Genomic DNA, 21929 nt, shown 5'->3' with positions numbered 1-21929 from the left:
AAACCACGCTTTCATAGAACTTCTATAACAAGAGGCTGGTGCACCTAGTATAAACAAGCTTTTTTTTCCACGACGGAAAAAGTGAGCTGATATTAAACGTCTTTTTATCGATGTAGCCGTTAATTGCATTGGCACAGAGCGGAGAAACAAATCCATGCTAATGAACCGCTTTTGCTTTAAAAACTTCACACTTAAAAGAGCATCCATTTTTCCCCAGTAGGCGAGTACAAATGTTTTATTATTTCTGCTCAAACAACGTCGATCACCTTGATATAGATAATACTGATACATATTACTTTAGTCAAGGTAAGTAGATTTATTTAATTCTATTCAAAGCAACCGACATTACAATTATCGTCAACAGCACCACCAAATAGACGTCGCAAATAGAACTGGGACCTGGATGTGGGGAACATTTCGATCAAACTTGCACGAGTTTGTTTTGAAAACAAGAGAGAACATCAAGTTGTTTCAATGGCAAGTCCATGAATGTAACTGATGGTGGGGTTTTAAGCATTTCCAGAGAATAATTTTAACCATGTAATGTAAAGAAAACTTGCTCGAGGAAACGCCTCGTTTTGCACAAATTTTAGGGTTGGTGGTGCCCTGTTTATCTTGTAAATGGAGGTAGCATGCAGGTATTTGTCTTGCTGGAGGAACACAATATAAAACCAATGTTCTTCTGTTACTCTTTTTATTAAATCCCAATTTATATCAAATTGTATATTGAATGGCCAGTTTTGCTGAAATTTATGGGTAAACATTCAGGGAACGGAGTTTTTGTGACCGTTGAGTTTCTGCAAAACGCTTTTAATCAGCTGACCAAGGGATTTTAGCTCTATTGGTCATAGTCCAGAATAGCTATGATGGCCTTTAGGCCATAGTCCGCCATCCATCCTTTAGCAATTTCTTTCTTGAATTAATATTCATCCAAACTGCAATTCATGTTTTGGTGATATATGGAATTCCCGTTCAACTTATTTTTGAGTAGCTTTTTAGATAAACTGTGGCAAATTCGTTATGGAGAGTTACCGTTAGTAACTCGATGCTCGGAATGACGCGGGTCACTTTCAGAATTTTAAAGTTAAGATTTGATTGGTGAATTAGAAGCTCAACAGAACAAGGGTTCTTATTGATGTCCATCAAAACTCTGCTTGGGACTACAGATCTGATTTTAATTAAATCGAACTACTTTGAAGATTTTCATAAAATCAGACACACATGGTCATTCTAAGCTACAGCTGCCCCCTCCCCCCAGTTAAAAATATTTTTGCACGGATCTCCAATATGGCTGCCACAGCATCAGTCTTGAAAATGGTGTCGTTATACCTCCTGAATGGATAGTCACATAAAAATTGGACTTTTACACACAAAAAATTGGTCCTAAAAAAAAAGTGCTGATCTGATGTCTAATGTGGCCACCATCTTGAAAACGTGCCATCTACTCCTCCTGATTACAGACATGGGGTTTTCAACTACAATTTTTTATCACGTCTTCTTGGCTGTAGATCCACTAAGGCCATCTAGAAAATCTTGCTACCACTACTCCACCTGAATGGATAGCCACATGAATATGTGTTTACACTAATGACTTCTTGTCTAGTTGGTCCTAAATGAAAATTGTTCCCATATAACATTCAATATAGCCACCAGGTCGACCATGTTGTCATTGTAACTCTGCATTAGTGTATAGTCATTTCAGCCGTTTTTTTTTTTAATGATGCCCATCTGATATCCAATATGGCTGCAAAAATGCATCATTATTGGGTTTTCACCAGATTTCTTGAGATGTCCAGTTGGTACTAAATGAAAAGAAAATGGTGCCAATCTGAACAGTATGGCCACCATCTTGAATTGTATTACTACTCCTAATAAATGGAAAGTCATATAGACATGGGGTTTTCACCAGAAGACTTGTTATATAAATTTTATCCTGAATGAAAATGGTGCCAATCAGATAGGACCTAAAATATAGCTGCTACTGAAAATTTTGCCACTAATTATTCTAAATGGATGCCACAACAACCTGGGATTTTCTAATGGCAACTAGTTTGTGCAAAATGAAAATGCTGCTGATCTTGCATTTAACATAGCTGCCACAGTGTCAAATTTGAACATATCAAGAATATCAGAGATAGTTTCAACAATGCAGGAAGAATGAAGAAATGGTATTATCTTGAAATCATAGAAATTCTTTATGGACAGTAAAGTGTTGGTCCCTTTAAGCAACTATTTTGTATTCCCACCATTGTCATCGAATAATGCCAGACCTACATGTACAGATTAAACAGGGACACCGAGTGGTCTAAAGCACTCTCCGTTACGGATCACTGCCCTCTCACCTGTCGGAGCTGGTTCAAGTCTCATGTTCAGCCAATATTGGTATGTGAGAAAGCTTGCCAGTAGCTTCTGGTGGGTTGGTGATTCTTTCCGGGTTCTTCCTCCATCATTAATACTGGCCACCATGTATAGCCTATCATGTGCTGAAAAATGGCGTTAAACCCCACAACAACAGATTAAACATCTATTTATAAACCTTTTCTTGTTGGGTATTTTTTTTTTAAAAATTCTTAGGGCGATGCTTCCAGTATTCTAAATAAATGTCAACTGGGCTTGGAGAAAATAATTTAGGCTTAGCATCCCCTTCTTTATACATAGTACATTTTTTGCCTTTAGCGGTCTCGCGCAGTGCTGCAACTCCAATTTTCTTGACCCATCTCAGCCCCTAAACCCAAAGATCTTGCATTAATACAAAGAAGGTACAAAATGCATGGCTTGATGGACAAGGGTGGGATTGGGTGGTGTGGAGAACATGTCCATCTATCCCAGAAAAGTAATTTAAAAAAAAGTTTTGAAATGTGACATTTGCTTCCAGGACCACTTTTCTTTAGATGCCCTTACCAGTAAGTACCCAAGTAACTTTTATGGAATTTTCCATCCTGATGAAGAACTTCATAGCCAATTTCTGAGAAAACGTTCTAGTCTTACAGAATCAAGAGTTATTAGTTCATATTTGAAACCATACATTTTTTCTAATAGACGACCATTTCAGCTAGCATTTCATGCGGATGTTTCTTTTGCTTTTCCAAAGCCTGCTTTGGATATTTTTCATAGCTCTTGGCTTTGTTACCTAATAAATTTTTCTTTTATTAATATTCATTGAACTTGCCAACATCAATTTCTCCTCAGGAACATCGCAATTTGTATGGCCATGATGAGACTTTTTATGCATACTTTATTTGTAATCTTTAGTGGCAACAAGGTTTAACCAACATTTTTGTCTTCAAAATGTGTTCCTTAACCATGCTGAACGAATCTGACACCACAGCAACAATGTTATTTTTGTCCTGTATGTGCACCTAATACATGTTTAACAATATCCAGCAACTGGATCACCTCAGGTCATTCAACTGCAATGGAAGTCACAAGCTGAGTATATAATATAATTAGTTCTTTCCAGTGGCCTGTTTTGTATAATTTTTAGGCAAAATAAAAGAAACAACTCAAGGTGCAATGCTTTATTACATTGTGATAAATAAAAGGAAGACAAAAAAGAGAGAGCAGCAGTACTAGTGTAATTCCTAAGCATGCAATATTTTAACCTATATGGAACGGTAAAATACCCAGAGAAGTGAGGATACAAGATACATACAGGAACTGGGATATATGGATGCATCATGACATAAATAACAGGCATTATTTTGTAGCATTTACAGCTACAAGGATGAAAGCATACACTTTCGATTCTCATACAACTATGTTCATCATTTGCTGTTTGCAGACGGCAACAGCGGCAGTAGCTTTGTAAGCTACTCATTTTCATTTCACCACTTCAAAGGCAACAAATAAAAACAATTATCAATTCTAATCTTTATAGATTATGAAATTTCTTCAAAATGTCACACAAAAAATATCCTTCGTAGAAAATCGAATTCAATTTCTACAAAATTTATTTAGATAAAGATTCCGGCAACAGGTTCAGTTTTCAAGATGGCTGCTGAGGTGTTATTGATGGAACTATGTCCAGAAAAACAGATAGGTTTCACAGCTCCAGACAGTAAAAAATAACGGTGCCACTTTTTTCTGTCTCTACTCTTCGTCAATGAGAGTTTCCTCAACTTTCAACAAAAATTCCACAATCTCTTCTTCATATTCTTCATCGGCTCTGTTTCCCAGGTCATCTGTGTCAATACCTAACCAATGAGAGTAAGTATAAATCAATAAGTCCACTTGAAAACAATCTGGTCTTGAAACATTTAATCCGTCATACCTTTTCTGGAAAATAGTGTTTATACACTTTTAAATATAAAACTTACCCTGGATCGAAAAATAACATATTTTTTAAATCAATGGTAACCATGATACTTACTCTTACTGTTTGTCAATCACCAGTTGGAAAGATAATCTGCTGACTGAAGTCATGGCATAAAATGCTTCTTAGTGTGTGAAATGACATTTTCCATGAAGAAAAAAAAGAGAAAGTATGTTCAGCAGCTTAAAGTATATGTCTGATGAGTTTTAATGTACCGATCAGTGATCTTAAAATTTTAACTGATTCCCCAATGCATCAGTTCTATTAGTGCCTTGAGGCCAAAGCAAAAGTTGCGCATTCTTATGAAAAATATGGAACAATGCTTCCAGCCAGGGAATTTGCAAGAGAATTTTAAAAGGTTTTGAGGAAATAGTTTATAAACTTGGCAAATTTGTAATGTGTAAATATGACAACCATAAAGAACTGTTGACACAAGGTTTATTTACCAGTTGTTGTTTCCCCCCACCCCTTGGGGGATGCTAAAGTATACTTGTTTAACGTAACAAATTAAAATATAATAATATTGAAGAAAGCGTTTAGATAGTATCATTTCGTTCAAAAATTCTTATCCTTTTAACCTATTTCAGTATTCCCAGCTTCCACCCCATTCCAGCCAACTGAACTCTTAAAATATGTCCATATGCCTGTGTGGGAATTTGACTTTATTAGGAAAAAGACATCAAATTAATGACTGACTGAAACACTAATAACTTTAATAATATAGAAAAGTGTTGATATGGGCTGCCAAATGTGCGAGATATTCCCGAAAATATGACTAATCAGTCCGATGTTGATTAACAAATTTGTATTGAAACTACTTTAAAGGAACTGGAGAATTGATAAAGTGGCACAATAATCTAATCTGGTCTTCAGATGACTAGTCAAAAAAATTAAACCATGATGGTCATTGACATTACTGGTGAATACCCTCAACTTCACGTGTAGTTTTACAAACTAACAAAGAGGCAGATTATGTGTGTATGATTTTGATATTTAACATAGTTTAACAACTGTTCAGTCATATCGCTACCATGTCTAAAGTGTGGCTATTTATAGTGACGTCTAGCAATGTGGCATCATGCCACATACAGTTAGCGTCATTTCCCACCCAGTCACATTATCCTGACACCAAGCCGACCAGTAGTCATAACACTAACCTCTTTACGCTTAGCACCTAGCAAGCCAATTGTTGGTAATATTTTTATAAATCTCTGGTATGACTTAGCCATGATTTGAACCTGCAACCTCTTGCATCCGCTGTAACCACTAGGCCACCGGAGTAGTTACAAATTGTTTTGGAATCAGAATTAATTACACTGTCAGTTTATGCTTTGCTCATTTGAAATGCATGGTGTAACATCAAAAAAATTTCAATCACCAATTATGTTGTTTGAATGAAATGAATCACAACCATAAGATTGAGGCACTTGGGTGACCCCTAGCACCAATACAGCTGAAAATTTCAATATGTAACTTGACATGGTAGTATTAAGTAATTACAAATAAAATAGGACCTCCTTTATCCCCCAAGTTCTTTTTTTGCGAGAAGAGGGTGAGAAAGCAACAGGGATACAAAACACAATGGATAAATGAGAGTTAATATAAATCATTTAGGACTATAATAAGTCTGCATGTCCAAGGATATACATGCTTTATGGACTTTCCAATATGCTTGAGAAAGTAGTTTTGAAACTAGAAATGTGCATATGGAAAATGAATGCACTACTCAAGCGCCTGAAGTGTGACCAAATGCACAACTTAATGAATGTGTGCCTGATAGATAGATGGAGACTTAATACAGTATGCACCTACCACGGTAATTGGTGGCACATTTAAATGAGGTCTTAGTGCAGGCTGTCCAGGTAAAGAATAGCTGTTCTATAACTGTATTTTAACATACCATTTCTGAGAGCCAGTCTTCGAGGCTTGAAAAGATGAAACTCTTCCTCTTTTTGCGTCTTGAACTTCTCATACTCTTCAATCAACTGACGGCGTTTCTGGATCAGCTCCTGTAAAATGGAATGAATTCAGGATCACATATGTTCAAATCCAAAGAAACTGTTTAGGCAAGTGGAACAAAAATCCTAAGTGGTGCTGAAGCTGCTAACGTGTCTGATGGCAACCTAACTACCAATGCATGGGCAGTTGATGGGGAAGCAATCTGCAGAAATGCTGCCAGAATTTTATCTAAATAGGGGATTAGAACTGAAAGCAGAAGAGCAAATAGCCACAGTTCAATTTACACCTGACAAATCATTATCCATCTATCACTTTTTCCTGCTCCACTGTTAGAGCCCTGCTGAAATTAAAATCTTTAAAAGATGTCACCTGAAGTTGTACAAGCATTAATCTGTAGATTGTTTCTGAGCTTAATCTGTTCCATTCCAGTGAATGAATATTGTTTTGTGCTGAGAACTTCCTTTCACAGTCTGCTCTCTAAAGGGGCATATACATAGACAGCTTAGCCAGTTGGAACAAGTCTGAAAACTTCCTTATGACTTATGTACAATATTCCAGGTTTTGTATTTTGGATACTTCTGCTTCAAAATAAGATTTTTCACCATAATATGCCAGATTTACTAATCCACAATGTTGTATTAGGATTTTTAAGTCATTAATGCCAGTCTATTTGTTCCGACAGACAAAATTTTGATGAAATAAATATCTTTAAATTCATAATTTCATTTTTCTTTTCTTATTTATTAAATTTATCTTAACTCTTATGCTAGGGCTATAGGGCTTTTAGCACAAGATCCTGAAGGGCTAAATTGTGATGAGAAAAGAAATGAAACTCGTGTATGCATGCATATATATATATATATATATATATATATATATATATATATATATATATATATATAGACACACAAACACGTACGAAATAAGCAATCTACTTTTAAACTGTATTTTAATTCAGTTTGTTTTCCTTTTCTACATTTAATTTTGACATACTTCTAAAGTGAGGTGTTGACTGGAATGCCATCTGTTTTTGTCCATCCAGCATGTACATCAGATTTGTATTTAACTCCATTTTTGGGTACAAAATCCACAATAACACTTTCCCACCTTCAATCATCTGATATACTTCCAAACTAATAATAAGAAATCACTCTCATCCAAATCAGTCAGCCAGCATTTGCCAAATCAAATCGTCATCTAATAGATGAATCATCATGTGAATCGGACATTTTGAGTTTTCTTTTATAAGGATACATTTGTAAAACTGCCTTGATGCAAGATTCAAACTCTGATAGAACACTCATTCTGTGGCCCAATATGCCAACCAAATTCATTTTAACGAATCGTGTCAAGCTAAGAACCAAAATGGTAAAAAAAGGACAAGGCATTACAAGTACTACTATACTTCTACCGGTTTACTGTACGTCACAACAAGCACTTAATAAAAATGGATACTGCATGAGTAGATGCAGGACATTAATTTGTGGAAGTATCTGCACACCACTCATCTCCAGGGGAGGCAATTCATACAAAGTTTACACCATGCACACAAGTGTGCCCTGGTAGCATCTCTGAATCTGGATTATTGTGATGCTTTCTGACATAAAAATTGTTAGGAAAGGCAGCCATAATGGAAGGTATATCAACATCATTTTCACAAACTTAGGACAGGATGCTTTCTTTAAGTTTTAGTCAAATTCTGCCAATAATAAGTATTTGAAATTTTATTGTTTTCAGTAACAATGCCATATTGAATGGCAGATCATCGTCATTTGTGTAAAACTGAAAAGCACTCAGGCAAGGATGTTGTTGACAAATTTGGTCAATTCCTGTTAGGGTTGTTCCACTAAAACACTTATGACCCGCGGAAGGTACTTTCAATTTGGAGTGGTCACCTATAGATGCAATTAAAAATTGTGTATGATTTTCATACAAAATCAGAGTACCGTAGCAAATATTTTTAAAGACCTGCCTTCCCTGGGCAGACCTGCAAACCCTGAAGAGTCTGTCTCAGTAAGGCAGTTGATTTTTTCCCCGTAAGATTGACCAGTTTTCAGTAAGGTGTAACAAAATGTCAGTAACTATTATGAACCTGGAAAACATAATTAAAAGTTCAACGCAGCAACAATAAACATTATGTTCAACTGATAAGTTTGTAAAGTACGCCTAGACTTTATTTACCACAAGTACAGTTGCACAAACTTTCATTCCGAACCATATGCAACTCAATGACTTGTTGCTATCTCTCAACATGACATAATTCTCGGAAATTCTTTTTCCATTTCCATATCTGCTGGCATAATTTCTACAACTTGAAAGGTCTTCATCTCAGGATGTTTCCCATCAAATTTGATTAAATTCTGGACTGCAGTTATGGACAAAATGCTGTTTAAATGCAGCATTACTTCTAGTATTAGTGGCTTAATTTGATGGCAGATCAACTTCGTTTGCTTAACTGTAAAAGAAAATGTCACGAGAATCTGTGGCAAGTTGGTTAAAATATCCACTAGTTTTCATACGAAGTTGAAAATGATAATTATTGATAGAGGACAGATACAGTTCCGGGTAACTGACACCTCACCTCTGTCTGCGTGGGTTCGAGTCTCAGGCTTGGCTAATGTGGGTACGTGAGAAAGCTTGCCAGTAGCTTTTTGTGGGTTGGTGGTTCTTCCTCCACCAGTTATACTGGCCGCCATGCATAGCCTATCTTGTGCTGAAAAATGGCTTTAAACCCAACAAGAAGAAGAGATACAGGGCCAAACCTTAAGCTTAATGAACCGTTGGTTTGGTCAGCTGAGTGATGGAAAAAATTCAGTTTTAATAACAGAACATAGTACAGTATTTCATAACTGCACTAATACAAGTCACAAATTCAATCAGCTGCTTCTGTATTTAAACACTACCTATTGTGACAGTATGACATGATGTTCAAATCAATGTGATATTTCACTACTTAAATGCTGGATATCTGAAATGGGCCAAAGCAACATCAGATATCACTAATAAACATTATGGTCACAATCCAAGTTTTATGCAAGGATGCTATTCTAAGTTATTCAATGATCCCATTTGCAGGAATGGGCGCAAACAATCTCACAGGGCTGGTTGCTGATCAGCTAAAATGACTTTGTGTTATGTTAAATAGACTGCATTACAAAGATGATCCCTACGGATCAACAATGGTAAATCAGGTCCTGTTTTATTAACTATTTGTATTTCTTATGCTTACTAGAATAATGATCTCTCCAAGACAACCTATAATGAGCATTTTCATGACGAGGTATGTAACACTCCTGGAAGTGCAAAAACATGGGAAGTGTAGAACGAAATCTGTAAAGTAAAAGTGATTACACTGATGCCACTTCTCCAAACCTTGGATCAGAGACAAATGGTTGGTCACCCCGATATGCATTGTATTACATATACATTTATCAATTATGTGAACAATAATTACTGGGAAAAATCCATGACTCCCACTGAACTTTTCACAATTGCTCGTATCAGATCAAATGAACACTTACTGTGGACACTGTAGACTGTCTAAGGCGATCCTGTGCCTCGAATCTCTGTGAGTACTTCTTTAAATTCTTCTTAATTTCCTGAAAAATACAACAATTTCAAAATTTGTATGTTGGACTAACCTAGGAATGAAGTCTTGAAACAAGAATGATAAAATGGGTTACACACTGTGACATATAACCATTTCGATAAAAACAGGCACACTTCATCTTGTAAGAACATAACCCTATGCAAACCATCCCCCAACCTGCACATACATGTAAACCGTGAGAGAGGTATCGGCGAAATGTTGCTAATAGGCTAATAGAAGTGTCAAAAAGAATATCTGAGCATATAAAGCATAATCTAACTATTATATGCCATAATTACGGCATACTGTATGAAAATGGTACATTTCATAAGCTACAATCATGCTGATAGATGCTGTTTAAAAAATCAAAGTCCAAGCTAAATCTCTAAATTTGATGGGAATCCAATGTATGGGAGGATGTTTCTGGAAATGAGGCTGTTAGTCATCCCTCTGCGTGGAACAGACCCACACATTGTCCATGACGCCTAACCGAACCCTGAAAAAAAAGGCTAGACAAGCTCCTACCAGGATGTAGAAGAGGAAGACACTGCAGAAAAGGATGCACCTACCTAGGGTTGACTCTTTTCCTTCTGAAGAAGGAGAGGGTCCAAAGACTTTATCTCTTGGCCTCTCTTATCAGCTTATCTAGTAAATGACAAGTGAGGAGCATTAATCTGAAAATGCTTGTGAGATTAATAAGGCTGCACCTCTTTTGAAGGGCCTAGAGATGCTGCCTGGGACCTTCAATGATGTCCGTTGTTGGTCCGTCACATCCTGTGATGCCACTGAGAAAATGAGGCCTCCGAAGACTTTTCATGTCAAGAGATGCTCCTCACAACATGTTTTTGCTGTGGTCCAGCAAGACATTCAGTGTTTTCAAGGTGGCATCCCTGAGGTGAATAAAGCTCTGTTAATAGTGCCATTGATATGGAGAACACATGATGCTATGCCTTTGCTACAGCCCCCTATAAATACTGATGTGTTGCTTGATTCTGGTCCCTCCTTTGAGAGAATGAAGGAGGCCACACAGAGTGATTGGCGTGCAAAATCATTGTTGGGTATTAACTTGGAGCAAAGCTCATGCCCCAGCATATATCCCTACATCAATAATGCCCAGGGGGAGCCAGAAGAAACCAGTGGCCAATGAGCAGAAGCAGGGACAAACCACCACTTATGCTGCCTGGTGAACTCTTGCACATCAGAAGACATTTGTGTTAGCTCCCAGATGCCCCCAGTGGATCAAGTAGACAAGCAGGATTTTAGATCCCTTCTCGATCATGTAAGTGGTGAGTGGCAACCCCCTCCATTTCCTTGGCCCTGACTAGAGGCAACAGAGCATGTCCATGATCTGCCACATCTGTGAAACCAAGCAACGGTCATCCAGAGTGCCATCGGAAAACTCGTTTCTGTCAAGAAGTGGGGTGGGTAGGTGTCATTTAAATCCTAAAGGGAACATTTTGTGGTGGTGGTGGTGAGGAGAGAGAGAAAGAGAAAGAGAGGGGATAGATGCCAATCCCTATCCCCATTAGGATAAAACAGAACAATAGGAACAGGGGTTGGAGGTGAAGGCGTGTTATCAATCTGATCCCTGCCCCTAGACAATAATCAAAATCCAGTGACTGTATTCAAAGCCAGGTGACCCATCTGATCAAGACGATCTGGTGGAGCAGCCCACATCAGATTTATCCTAATGTGATTCCTGTCCTTGACTCTTAGAAAGGCATGATTTGCTGACATCATTCACAGGGACTCTGACCTCTTGAAGGTGCTGCTCATTCCGAATGGGAAAATGCAACTTACTCAAGATGTTTTTCCTTCCTTAGATGGGACCAAGGCTTGATCCCTAACTGGCAATGACAATCTTGTAACAAGTGTCTGGGACCCTAGTCCATTGGTTATCTCTGAACCTTGGAGGATGCAGGAAGTTTTAGCCCCACAGGGGCAGTAGTCATCCCTACTGGAGACCAGAAAGATTGAAGAGGGGTCTTGTTCCTACCCATGTATCCACAATTATACTGGAGACAATTCATTGTTCTGGGGCAGGTGCCAGACTATCTTTTGTTTAATATCTGTCTGTCAATAGCTGGATAAATATATTGCTATGATTTATAGCAAAACAACACCATATGGTATCCATTATACTATATTTTTTAAAACTATAAATTATCCTGAGATAAAGAAAAGAAATATTTGAGCTTGAAAGAAAATCACATAAATTGACAAGAAAACAGACAACATTCAAATAAAGCAAGGACTTAGGAGACAAACACTCAAATGATATAAAAACGTAGGTGAAATGCCAAAACAATGCTCTGAAGATGAAGAAGAAAAAACCCTGCAAATTCTGATGACTGATATAGTACACATGAAAATTTCATCATCCAAGCAAAACAAGAGGGTGGTATTCCATATGTTGCTGAGAGTAAAGGAATCGTGTTCTTCTGAATTCTGACCCTCCAGATCCAATTAGGAATAATTATCTTAGTCTGGGTACTAAAATCCCATAAAATTAATGGAATGCAGCAGTTATAGGTGTGCAGCAAAGGCAACATTATGTTCAACTGAACATGTTGTGAACTACAACTGGACTATGATCAAAGCCAATTCAGTGTTACAAACTGCCATTCCAAATGTCATGGAGGCCAATGACTTCTTTCTAAATCTCTCAACTCTAATTCCCCCCCCCCCCCGCCAAATTGCAGTAGCATTCATCTCTTCTAAGTAAAACACAAACTGACATGTCCAATAAACGTAAATGTTGCCTTTCCTGCTTTTTTTTCTCTAAGCATGACAACATATCTGCATTTTCTTTGTTAAGCTTTTGAGCTCACTGTTTCAACTTTTAATGAGAATGTCAGTTTGCCTTCACGTGTTTCAGTTTAACAACATTTCTAGATAATGATGAAACAATAAAGCAAAAGCTTGATTATTTAGTCATTTTGCATTTTAAAAAATCCACAGATTAACACATCTGTGATACTCCTGCAAGTTGGTATGGTACCCTGACCATTTTTATTGAATCTAATCTTAAAAAATGCAGATCTAGATATGCCAATATCCCAATTTTACTGCAACAATCATATCTGCCTATTTTGGCTATTATTCCACAACTCCATTATTTTTAACAGCTATTTCAGTAAGGCTTACAATCACATCACAAGTGTCAACAGGTCTGCATTCTATAGATTCAGTAAATGTACAAAAATGTGCACACTCATCACAAACTGTCCAAAATATTCTTACCTTTATCTCTTCAGGTGTTAGAACGGATGGTGGCCTTGGTCGCCATAGCAACTGGCAGAACCTTTCCATTGGCTGCTTTGACAGAAGACGACCTTGGAAAGACCAGATCCAGTAGGCATTATCCACCTGAAAACCCCCAAATTACACATTTGTGATGTAATAATCAATTCTTAGGTCTGATTTAACATATGTGTATTTAAAAGGTGTAAGAAACCCATTAGTGTTGGGAATGGGGTAAGGATGGGGAGATCTCAGTAACATCTTCTATTCACGATATAATAAAGTTATAATTAACATTTAAATTTCTCAGTGCAAACCTAATAGATAGCAATACTATATTTTTCTTAAGTAAACGAAGACTATATTTTCTACCACAGCTGGCTTTTCAACCTTTCCCACCAAAAAATAACTTTTGTAGTATAAATATATTGCCCATCACATAATAACATGCCAATATAACAGGATTTTAATAAAAAGTTAGTGTACCTTATTTTACTAACAACAGTACTTGCCAATATTTCTGTAAAATTGCTTTGACACTCAAGAAAAAGGTCATTTCAATGTATCTAGCATGACCCACAATCTTATCAGTCAATCATTATGACAGCAAAATAAACAATGCAGGCAGTCACCTGTAATGTGCAGTTTGATAATGCTTTGTGTCTGATTAGTATGAACGCACCTGTGCTGACACAGCATGCAAGAACACAGCTTTTTGCTAGGTACACTGCATGGTAAAACAATAACAAATATGTATTTTTTGTCCATCCATAACTTGTGATATTTGTGTTATCTCTAATACGCTACAATGAAAGATATGCCAAGCTAGATGGAACTAAAATATTTTTTTAAAGTAATACAGCCAGATGTCTTAAATACCTTGTGACCCCACCAGCTGACCCCTGTTGCCACGTATCTCCCTGTAGGATCCCACTCAACATCTGTGGCCATGAAATGCTCCGTCTGTGCCATTACAGTCATGTCTGCACTGTCCACAAACTCTAACACTCCATTCATGCTGCAATTTTGAGATCTCGGATTATAAATTTTCAAGTACACTGTACAATGTTGTTATTAATATTGGTTGTGCATATGTATCACAGATTTTTTGCTTTGGTGTAACAATTTTGGTAATGCAGTGCACAATAGGTATGATTATGTTGGGGGCTGACGACCCCGTATTATCAATACTAAGAAACCTTATTTAACTGCAGACTTCGATATATACTGCACAAATCTGAGCAAAGAAATTTATAAATATCTGAAAATAATAAAGTACACTTACAAAATGCATTACTTTCACAGAAGTTCATTCTTGGAAATATTTTCATAAAAATATGTAATGGAGATGATCTTTTGAAAACTTTTTTCCCTTAGAGTGTTGATATTAAAGTCAGTGTATGGTCTTTCTTACTTTCTCAGTCCGGCCAGTACCACAAATTGTCCCATTGGACTCCAGAAAAGGTGGTTTGCTGATCTCCTCTCCAGTACTTCTGCAAAACCAAAAGTATGTGGACTTGTAGAATCTACTCCATTTGTACAGGTAGGAAATCCAACCAATAGGGAATAGAGAAGTGTTCCAGGTACAAGGCCTGCAGAGTCCTTGGCATGAATCTCAATTCCCAATGAATTGGTTTTCATACCAATAAATGCATCAAACTTCAACACAGGTTAGACTGGTTCACACATTTAACAAAAATACAAGATTTGGTTACATTCAGTAAGGATAGCATTAGGCACTGTTAGCACTATAATTCTTCTGAACAATCTGCCTAAAAGTACAACAAAACAAATTTTCATGCACCGATCCAAAAATCTACTTATCATAACTGTTAGATTCTCTTTTTTTAGTATTTCTTAATTCTAGCATTAGTTAATGCAGTCCTGGTGTTACAACTGATGCCAATTCCACAAAAATTTTAATGGTCAACACAGGCAAACTCCCCAAACCCGAACTCTGTACTTGTACACATCTTGTGATTTGATGTCAGTACCCTATTACCATTGCATGTGACAGTAGCGACATTAAGGGTGACACAATACGCTTGTGGCACAGATCGTACACAACCAGGTTAGACAACTCAATTAATGCCAAAAATATATGGTAATCATGTGAAACCATACATTGTCAAAGAAAAAGGATAATATTCCTTATGTCAGACATGACAGAGAAGTTATATTACTATCACATTCTTTCGATCCAATCATATCTTATTTGGATGGGGACTACGAGTCCTGGAAAAGGACTACTATTAAAGAGGAGAACTTGGAAAATACCCACAACCCTTCTACAAATGAATATGAGGCAATGAACTCTCGTAGTTGAAATCTGTCCAGCTCACTTGCAAATTCCAAACTAGTGTCCCACTGGCACATTCAGCCACTGACATGTATCTAAATAATGACGATATTTCAAACTTGTTCCCCCATGTATGATTTAAATCTCACCAGACACAAGTGGTTACAGTTCACTTAGATATCAGTGGTGCAGAAAGTATACCCTGGTCAATGTTATAAATCATTCACATTTTCCGTTGCTGTGACCTTCAAGCATGAGGCAGAAGGAATAAGGAGTATCTATGATATACAACACACAGTCCATACATGATATATTGGCTTAGGTTTCATTACATCTTCAGTTGTTCAGAAGTTTGACTTTGGATAAGTTTACAAGTCAAAGAATTATATATTCTTTTGCTGTGCCCTTCACCTTATGGGAGGCATGGCTATGGTATGTCATACACCATCTATACATGATATACAATTGACTAAGTTTCATAAAAATATATTCAGTTGTTCAAGTTAAACTCTAGACAAAATATAAGTCAAAGAATTAAGCTTTCCATTGCCATCACTTTGACTATGGTGGTTGCTGTTGTTGTTGTTGGGTTTAACACCATTTTTCAGCACAAGATAGGCTATACATTGCAGCCAGTATTAATGGTGGAAGAAGAACACGGGAAAACCTCGGGAAAAACCACTGACCCACGAGAAGCTACCAGCAAGCTTTCTCACATACCCACAATGGCTGAGCCCGAGACTCGAACCCACACAGAAAGAGGTGAGATGGCAGTGATCCATAATGGACCACTCTGCCACTCAGGGCCCTCTTTGACTATGGTATGTGACACGATCTAGTCATAATATTTTGAGTGGTTCAAAAGTTATACGCTGGACAAGGTTACTACTCATGGAAATATATTTTTCCTTGCCATAATGTTGACCTGGATGGCATGACATTGTCTCCAACCTCACCCAATAAACTCTGGATAAGGCTGTATGTACTGATATCTCTGAAATGATTTCAAAATTTGTTGTAAAATGTACCCAGATCATGTTAATTACAGACCTGCCAACTAAATAAAAACTGAATTCTAGACTGGATTTCAAGGGGCAGTTAAGAGGTGGAGAATGACGTTGTAATCATCTTTTATATATATATCCTGTATATATTTTTAACATTTAAGAAGACTTTTCTTCAGCGATACAAGTCTAAAATCAAGTAAAGTTTTCTCTAGTGGTACAAGTTATAGTCCAAAATCCATAATGGCACAAGTTACACTCTAAAATCATATACCACTGGCAGCAAAGTTCACTGTGTCCTCATTGTAGCTGTTTCAGAGAACCAATGCAAAGACAGCTGTTGCAATATGTTAAAAAATCTGTCAAAGTAAACTTACTCATCTGTTCCACTTTCCCACCAGGTCGTATGTTATAGAAGGACACTGATATTCTTGGACTTTCACCATGAATGTAGGCAAACTTGTGCCCATTTGGCTCCCACGCAAATGCTAGTACATTTTCTGTCAATGAAAAAGAAAATAACAGTTATGGATGTAGGACATACAAAAATTCTCTAGTTCTCAAGTGGAACAGGGAGCACTGATCACCACAATTTAGTCTGAAGACCTTAAACTAAAGGACTTCAGTTGGAAAAACCAACATTTTGGAAAAGATGAACATTCAGGGGCCATAGACTCCTCTAAATGATGTGGAATGCTTACAATCCAACTTCTTCAAGATCTCAACAACACAAGCAACATACCATGCAAGGGTAAAAACATGAAATTAATTGACAAGGGATGTAACTTTATTCAAAACAGAGCAGCCCAGGCACACTGGTCTTAGAGACAACACTCACATTAAACTGCAGACTAAAAGCAACATATTAAGTAAAGATATGAAGCTGACTAACAATTCTCTCCAAAATGATTTATACAAGACAAAAGCAAACATTTTGAGCAGTGCTACTCCTTGTTGGGAAGTACTAATGATACAGAAATAGTAATCATAAAACAAATAATACAATGAAATATAAAGTTGGCGTGTGAACCATACCCCATCCCACTAACTTGATGGAATACATAAAAGGGAAGCATAAACATATGTTCGCTAAATATAAAGACATGTCTCATAGGGTCTTGAGTTCTGGTAATGAAGGGAGAAGAAATAAAGCACAATAAGTATAAATGAAAATACTTATCAGCCACATAATAGAAAATGGATGGGGTAACGTGAGGGGTGAACATTAACTGGGCACCACTGAAATTATTAACAACTGCCTGGAAATCTCACAGGAGAGCTCAACATTTCACACAAAATAAAGCACTTGAGGAACAACCTCTGAACAATATGGAAATCTACATCATTTCACCTGATGCAAATTTAACAAGAACCAAAAGCATAATATTCTCTGAAAAATGTTTAAAACGGCAATGCAACTGGAAAAATATAAGGCCTATAGCACATGCACCAGTGACTTGGACATCAGACATCAGACTAGGACTGTGTTGTGTTCTAGAGTCTTTGCATAATTCTCTACTGAGGTTCATCTGTGACAGGATGAGGATTTGGGTAATTCTGTCCAAGAACAACAAAAAATGCAATACAAACAGGTAATGTTTAACTGATCTTAAAAGGCACAATTACACATTTTAGGCAATCAACTATGTAATGGCATGCAATTACTTGTAAGAGTTGCAGGACTTGAAATACAACATTTGTATTCAAACGAAAAACAATATACGACAGACAGGATATTGTGCAATTAATGAGCTACCTACAATAAAGTTTGATTTGGATTGACACCTTAACGGCTATGGTCCAAGTGGTAAATAAAAGGAATCATTTTCAGCAATTCATTTACCAGTCTAGGAGTATTCTCTCTGGGAATAATTTACAAAATACAAGACAAAGAAATGTCAGTAGATAGATTTTTTGTTTGAACACAAATATTGTATTTCAAATCCAAGCAGAAGATACACATATAAATTTAAAAAAAGCTTTGAAAATAGAAAACAAATGTGCATTGTCTTTTAGCCATGTTTTTTTAAAAAAAAAAACTTGAGAGAACAAAACTGGCTGTGCTCTGCAATTAAGTTTAAAAGATGTTGGTAATTTTGTACATCTCTGTGATAAAATCCTAATTTTTACCTTTACACTCTACTTTATCCACTGGGATTTGCTTCTCTCGTATGCGGAACAGTTCAAAGTTGTAATAAATACCCTGAAAGGAAAAAATGTGAAGATCAAGAATTTTTTTTTTAAAAAAGCAACATGCACTATACGAATTTGTCCTGCCAATAAATATATGACTTATTAAATTCAACATGGGTTACTACATATACAATGGATTGTCCCCGTTCAACATGTGTTAAATGATGCAAAGCGTACTTCTGTGATACAGCCTGTGTAATTCAAGCATTTCTTGCAATTCATTCAAATAGAGATTTCTCAAAATAACAGGTACTGACAAGGTCTACCTGGCTAATTTGTGAACTACTGGTAAGCCTCAATGTAACAAGATGGTTGCGGTCCATGGAATGATATTGTGATGCATGAATATCAATATTATAACTGATGCTCCTAACTGGACAATGGGGAATAGATGCCAACTAATTTAACATCTGCTGCATTTTTAGCACACAATACTTTGTAAATTTGACTAATGGTGGGAAAAAAGTTAATTTGACGATCCAAATCATTATAAATTTACTGCTAATGTGGCACATGATCAGTCATCAAAATCCCAATCTGCTGACCAGAGCATGTGAAACAGAGATTGTGAGTGAAAACTTGTTTCCCGTATGAGCATCCAGGCACACTGAATAACTCAATGATATTAACCGAGTATCCAAAAATCAAGGCAAGCTTACAACATGCAATAAACACAACATGGTAATTTGATTCCCAACTTATATTTCCTGCTTAGGCAGAAATAAGTTCAAATAACAATCAGAATTTCTCTTGATTTATAAATAAAAAAATTACTTATTACTTATTTCCACATGTCTCTTGTAAAAAAAACCCACAGAAACAAACACCTTCAATTGTTAAATGTATAAAATAAGGAAATCAACCCTATTTCTCCAATGACAAGACTAGGTTCAATGATACTAAAAATGATTTCGGCAAAAGCACTTAAGTATTATTTTATGGTCTTGCTTAATTGCTACTGCACTGTTAAAGCTGATTCAAATTAAGGTTTAATGAAAAATAATTCAGCTTTCCCTTACTGATGATCACTAGTACTTGTGTAATGAAACACTGGTTAAACATACTAAGCAGCACCTATGAACAACAAAAGTATAAACAGAAACTATAATTCAAGACATGCTTCAAATGCTAATAAACTTAAACACTGTCGATCCACTAAGGTCACTGGCTTATCTCTCGACCAGAAGGACAACATTACTTCACAGGAATGTTTGGAGATACAAATAAAGACTAAAATCAATGTAATGATTTTTTAAAATTTTATCTTTTCATATTTGAAGCGTAGCAATCACAACGTTTTGTGACAAATATTAAAAATGAGGCAATTTTGGGTATACTGAAATTGGAGTCCAAGCTTATGGAATTTTTGTCAGGGCTTGTGTTTTTTTCTTTGTTGTCACAAGCCCTGCTCCTGTGTCTACAAAAAATTCTTTGAGCACTTAAATTAAGATATTTCTCATACATTTTGCACTTGGGGATGAAAATAAAGTGATCATTTTTACATAGTATGACTCAATCCAAAGACCACTATGCTCACCTATGGAAAGTCAACATTATCAGCTATGTTTGCATTTCTTTTTCTGTATGGCACTGTTTCATGAAGGTCATGTTGCAAATATAACTACCATCCAATATCTAGAACAAAGGGGATTACAAAGGCCTTATTCAAATGAACATCTGCTATTGTTGTGTAAATACTGACAGCATGAACAGAAATTTTAATCTGCAAGCTATAGGTTTCTCATTCTTTATTGATTTTTGTCCATCAACATAACTGAAATTTAGACTAATGCTGGGAAATCTTATTGTTTTTTACATAACATAAGGAGCCATACTGTGACCATGTTTTATATGAATTCATCTAACAATGATCCGTTTTACAGCAGGGTATCCCTGTACTAAGCTTCTCTCTTTCCACAAAGCAACAGCAGCTGGTTAGGTTAGGTTTTTGTTGGTTTTAATGGCACTTTTCACGCATTTCTAGCTATATCACGCAGAGGAAATTGAAGTGCCTTTCCACTGAGGTTGGTGATCTGCTTGGGCAGGTAGCGATACACAACCCTTAAATTACAAGTCTGGTGTAGCCCACTGTCAATCAGCCAGCTCAAATCTATAATACAGGTATTGAACACACAAACTTTGAATTTCAAGTTTGATGTAGCCATTGTCAATCAGCCAGCTCCTATCTATAATACTGCAATCTGATTGGCTTAAATTTCAGTCAGACTTGAAACTGACCAATCAAATGTCTCTATTAAAGTCTTGATTTAACTTAAGGCTTAAGTACCTGAAATTGGCACCTGGATATTATGAAGTTTAAGTTCCTTAAAGCTTAAAAGAACCACACATTATACCAGTAAAGTACCTGTAAGAAAACATTTAAAAAGTATGTAAAAAAGCAATAAACTTTTCAATCTTTGCATTTTTTCTACAAAAGACTGAAGCCAAATTGCAATAACTCACACTGTATTTAAGTGCATCTTTATCTTCAATCTTTTTAGCTTTGGAGTATCGGTCAACCTTGACACACAAGTAATCCCCATTTTTCTGCCAGTGCATGCGACAATCAGCCACGTTGAAGAGGTTACGAACACAAATCTCCTTTCTTGATGGAATCTGAATTAGGGTCACTCTGGCTGGCACATTTTCCTGCTCAGGAACCCAGTATGCTATGATGTTGTCTGACGGACACCAGGAAAAGTCTCTGTCAAGGAGAAAAGTGATCATTTATTAAAACCATGAATGCTATGATGTTGTCTGATGACACCAGGAAAAGTCTCTGTCAAGAAGAAAAATAATGATTTATTCAAACCCAGTATGCTATGCTACTGTCAACAGTCTCTGTCAAGGAGAAGTGATCATTTATTAAAACGGACAAAATCTCAGGTTAAAAGATCAAACAATTCATCAGAAACAAGTTTTCAGTTCCAGAGAAAAGACAAATGACTGGATAGTACAGTGAATCCCTAGTTCCCTAAAATAGAAGTAGTCAACAGTTGTTGTCCATTCACAACCAGGCCTTTTTCGCTCCAAATAGAATACAATGATGCAGACGAGATGCACAGAAACCTGGAATATTGGGATACAATCTTTGGCAAAGAGCAATATTGTAAAACGGTTTTAGCAAGATACCAATGTAAAAAAGGTACCATTTTCAAAAACTTCAATAACCGGGGATGTAAACATTTCTGATGACAATGCCATCAAATAATATTCAAAAGCAAGACAAAAAATAAACACCCTATGCACATCTCAGCTGGCATAAAACCTAATACTTTGAAATGTAAATAAAAACACAAGTCACCAAAAAGATTGACACTACTTGCTGAA

At 36.5% G+C, this 21929-nt stretch overlaps 1 protein-coding gene across 1 annotated transcript in view; it reads right to left on the bottom strand.

Moving 5' to 3' along the window:
- Positions 1-3503: 3503 nt before the first annotated feature.
- The window catches only part of LOC149805854 (eukaryotic translation initiation factor 3 subunit B-like), a 52613-nt gene continuing 34187 nt past the window's right edge, over positions 3504-21929 (bottom strand). The window contains exons 10-18 of the mRNA XM_089950580.1: positions 21063-21303; positions 18537-18609; positions 16784-16906; positions 14518-14596; positions 13983-14121; positions 13104-13229; positions 9793-9870; positions 6213-6321; positions 3504-4193 (exon numbers count right to left, since the gene is read on the bottom strand). Of these exons, the coding sequence (XP_089806706.1) occupies positions 4090-4193; positions 6213-6321; positions 9793-9870; positions 13104-13229; positions 13983-14121; positions 14518-14596; positions 16784-16906; positions 18537-18609; positions 21063-21303 (1072 nt within the window). The 3' untranslated portion in view covers positions 3504-4089. The remainder of the gene's footprint in view (positions 4194-6212; positions 6322-9792; positions 9871-13103; positions 13230-13982; positions 14122-14517; positions 14597-16783; positions 16907-18536; positions 18610-21062; positions 21304-21929) is intronic.

This window comes from Sinohyriopsis cumingii, chromosome 2, assembly GCF_028554795.1.
Source record: "Sinohyriopsis cumingii isolate HCF-2022 chromosome 2, ASM2855479v2, whole genome shotgun sequence".
NCBI lineage: Eukaryota > Metazoa > Mollusca > Bivalvia > Unionida > Unionidae > Sinohyriopsis > Sinohyriopsis cumingii.
Note: the sequence above shows the minus strand (reverse complement) of the source record. Positions and strands in the feature narration are given on the sequence as shown.